The sequence below is a fragment of the Limulus polyphemus genome, unplaced genomic scaffold (assembly GCF_000517525.1).
Source record: "Limulus polyphemus unplaced genomic scaffold, Limulus_polyphemus-2.1.2 Scaffold5175, whole genome shotgun sequence".
Classification (NCBI taxonomy): Eukaryota; Metazoa; Arthropoda; class Merostomata; order Xiphosura; family Limulidae; genus Limulus; species Limulus polyphemus.
Window position 1 is genome coordinate 49984 of NW_013670785.1, and position 3586 is coordinate 53569.

Consider the following 3586-nt stretch of genomic DNA (forward strand, 5'->3'; position numbering starts at 1 on the left):
CCCAATTGAAGGAAACTAAAGTATTGTATACATATAGTACCCAGTTGAAGGAAACTAAAGATATTGTATACATAGCCCCTTATCATGTATACATAAACCTAGGCGGGGCTAAAATCATTTATTATGTATACATAAACCTAGGCGGGGCTAAAATCACTTATCATGTATACATAAACCTAGGCGGGGCTAAAATCACTTATTATGTATACATAAACCTAGGCGGGGCTAAAAGCCTCTATCATCTACAGTGGTATAGTATGGGGGTGATTGGCTAGACACACGCAGATTTTACAATTAGAGATTGAATGTATAAGGAGCTGCTATGGTGGGGGGGAGGGGTTAGGGGCATGCCAGAAAATTGATATAATTTTCAGTAGCTATATAAGTGAAATATGTAAAAATGGGGGTGCTCAAGCACACCCAACACTCCCGGTTGCAACGCCTTTGATGTATAGTGATCAGAATTCCCCATATTTTATATAATACGAGCTTATTTTGGTAAGCTTACACCATAGTATTAAAACAAAAATATCGTATAATGTTAGCGACATATTGATACATCAGACACCCAAATATTTATTTATTTATTTATTTTTACGAACTACCTTCAGAAAGTGTGTCTACGTATAGTCTAAACGACATTATTCACTTAAATGTACATAGCTCACCGTGTTAGTTTTGGACAGACTGAAACACTTTTTTTATTTAATTCTTTTTAAGGACGAGAAACGTTTAGTGTTTGGCGCTCCTGGATTCTTTGAATGGACAGGTAAGTATATTTTTCTACAGTATCTAAAGAAGTATTATTTCATTTATTTATTTTTGCACTGCCGGCCTACTACTGGTGGAGCAGAACCTAAAAGTCTGTTAGAGGGATTTGGACGTGCAATACCCGGAAATTCGTCATGAAAATGAGAAAAACAAAACAAAAAACGCATAGCTTAGTGATGCGATAATGCTATGGTTAAAGAGTGCATGTCTGTTTGTCAAAATATACGTAGAAATTGAGATAAATGGAAGATTCAGGAATGTAAATAGTATGATACCAGTGAATTGGTGAAAGCAGGTTATAATCTATAAAGGTTAGGAGTAACAATCTCATAATCTTTACCTTTCCTCGTGTATCTGAATCTCTTGGAGCACCCAGGACCAATGATTCTGTTTCACTAAGTTTAAAGAATTTTCCCGTCGTTACAGAGTACCCTAAAAATATAATAATTTTTAAGTTTAAATTGTTAAAAATATTTCCTTGTTTTAATTTAAGGGAAACACAAACACAGGAACTTTTAATTAATATTTTATAATAAATTTCTCATAATTTTGGGTTATAGTTTAATTTATTATACTGTTGTAAGTTGTTTTCTCGTTGACGTGTTCTTTTAAATCATCTGGAAAATAATTTAACGTGTTCACTCACAAATTGGTTTATTTCCTCCATTAACTTTCTACGTGATTAAACACTTGTACATTGCTGTAAATTCTTGTAGGCCTACGTTACAAATAACGTTCAAACATTTCTAACAATACTAAGATCTAGCTTCGAACATACGAGGAAAACATGACGTGAACTTATAACTTTCCAGGCGTCTTAGGCCTATTTAAACATCATGCCCCATTTAGCTAACACATTGAAAGTAAAATGTCATAATAAATTTAATCAACATTTTTTCACTATTATTTAAGTAATAAATTAAAATTACGTTGAAAAAAAATCAATAAATATCACTATGCAACAGATGTTGTTTGTCATTAATTAAATTTGACTTCAAAACGAACTTGATCAGGTACTTACCTATATAGGGGTAATTTCGGTACACGTAAATTGGGTCAGGTATAATGGCTTGACCCAGTTGGCCTGATTCTTCAACTTCATAACCTAATCCAGTACCTAAACAAAATTAAGCTTTCCATTTAGTTCTATCACCGTTTTCCTGTTAGTAAAAATTACAAAATTTGAAAATACAAATGTTATATTGAATAATTGAGATTAATAAAACTTAATATAAAAAGAAAGGCTCTAGAAAGTTAAATTTATGTAATACTATAGATTCCTTAAACCCTTGTTTGGGTTAGTTCAGGCCTAAATCTACAAGTAATATTTACAACGCTAAAATCAGGGGTTCGATTCCCCTCGGTGGACACAGCGTATTCCCTGATGTAGCTTTGCTATTAAATTCAAACACACACAAGTAACGTGAAGCCAATACCTCTGCCGTAATCCTGTCATTTGTTTTAGTTTTGTTCTTAATTTCGCGCAAAGCTACTCGAGGGCTATCTGCACCAGCCGTCCCTAATTTAACAGTAAAAGACAAGAGGGAAGTCTGCTAGTCAACACCGCCAACTTTTGGGCTACTCTTTTACCAACGAAGAGTGATCCAAAATAGTGACCGTCAAATTATAAACGCTCCCACGGCTGAAAAGGCGAGTATGTTTAGTGGAATGGAGATTCGAACCCGTGATCAGAGATTGCGAGTCGAGAGCCCCTAACCAGCTGCCCATGCCAAGTTTGTCCTACGATTTACTGTGTTCTCTTTTTCCTTCTTCTTTTTGTCGATTTCCTATTGGTATTGCACTGTCATGTGACCACATATCCATGCTATATTTAATAAAATATCCAATCATTTTAAACAAAACAAACATGGTTTCTAAAATGGCGTTCCCAGGATCTTGAGGAGGGCCAGGAATACAAAATTCAATGCACTCTAGTTCAGCAATTTTGCAAACCTACTCCTAGACCCTCCCCCATCATCTTTGGGTGACCTTAAGGGGGCATCACTAATACTACCTAAAATTCACCAACATTACTACGACTATCTGAATTTCCTATCACAACTATTACCATCAAAAATGTACTAACGACACTAAAATATACAGACAACGCATCAACCTAAAATATACCAACAACACTACAATGTGTGATATAGTAACATCATCACAACAATCTAAAATAATCTAATATCACACCATTTAAAATTTACTAAATTAAAAAAAGAATGAAACCAGTAACTAAAAGCTGTTAGTACACGAAATTTAATGGTTAAAACTTATAGACCGAAAACAGAATCTAACAGCCGTTAAGCCAAACCGAAGGACTAAAAACAGTAGTTAGCTCTAATAAGTCATTTTTATTAATTCATTACTAATTGTCACAACACTACCTCATGGAAAAATCATTCCTTGTTTTTGTTTTAAACCTACTAAAGCAGGTTATAATCTATAATATACTTATGAATGTTATTCGTTTTATTGTTTGTTTGTAATTAAGCACAAAGCTACACAATGGACTATCTGTGCTCTGCCCACCACGGGTATCGAAACCCGGATTCTAGCATTGTAAGTTGATAGCCACTGGGGGACAATATTCGTTTTATAGTTTTTGCGTGTACAACATTCACCCCCTCTTATGATGCAGAGTTATTTGAAACATTGTTTGTTTGTTTTGAATTTCACGCAAAGCTACACGAGGGCTATCTGCGCTAGCCGTCCTTAATTTAGCAGTGTAAGACTAGAGGGAAGGCATCTAGTCATCACCATCCACCGCCAACTCTTGGGCTATTCTTTTACTAACGAATAGTGGGATTGACCA

General features: G+C 34.8%; 2 protein-coding genes across 2 annotated transcripts in view; both read right to left on the reverse strand.

The window, feature by feature from the left end:
* Positions 1–1895, reverse strand: part of LOC106472227 (integrin alpha-4-like) — a 33570-nt gene extending 31675 nt beyond the window's left edge. Inside the window, exons 1-2 of the mRNA XM_022400829.1 lie at positions 1793–1895; positions 1112–1203 (exon numbers count right to left, since the gene is read on the reverse strand). The gene's annotated coding sequence lies outside the window, so the exon portion shown is untranslated. The remainder of the gene's footprint in view (positions 1–1111; positions 1204–1792) is intronic.
* The window catches only part of LOC111089074 (integrin alpha-4-like), an 18711-nt gene that overhangs the window by 2912 nt on the left and 12213 nt on the right, over positions 1–3586 (reverse strand). The window contains exons 5-6 of the mRNA XM_022400828.1: positions 1793–1888; positions 1112–1203 (exon numbers count right to left, since the gene is read on the reverse strand). Coding sequence (XP_022256536.1) covers positions 1112–1203; positions 1793–1888 — 188 coding nt within the window. The remainder of the gene's footprint in view (positions 1–1111; positions 1204–1792; positions 1889–3586) is intronic.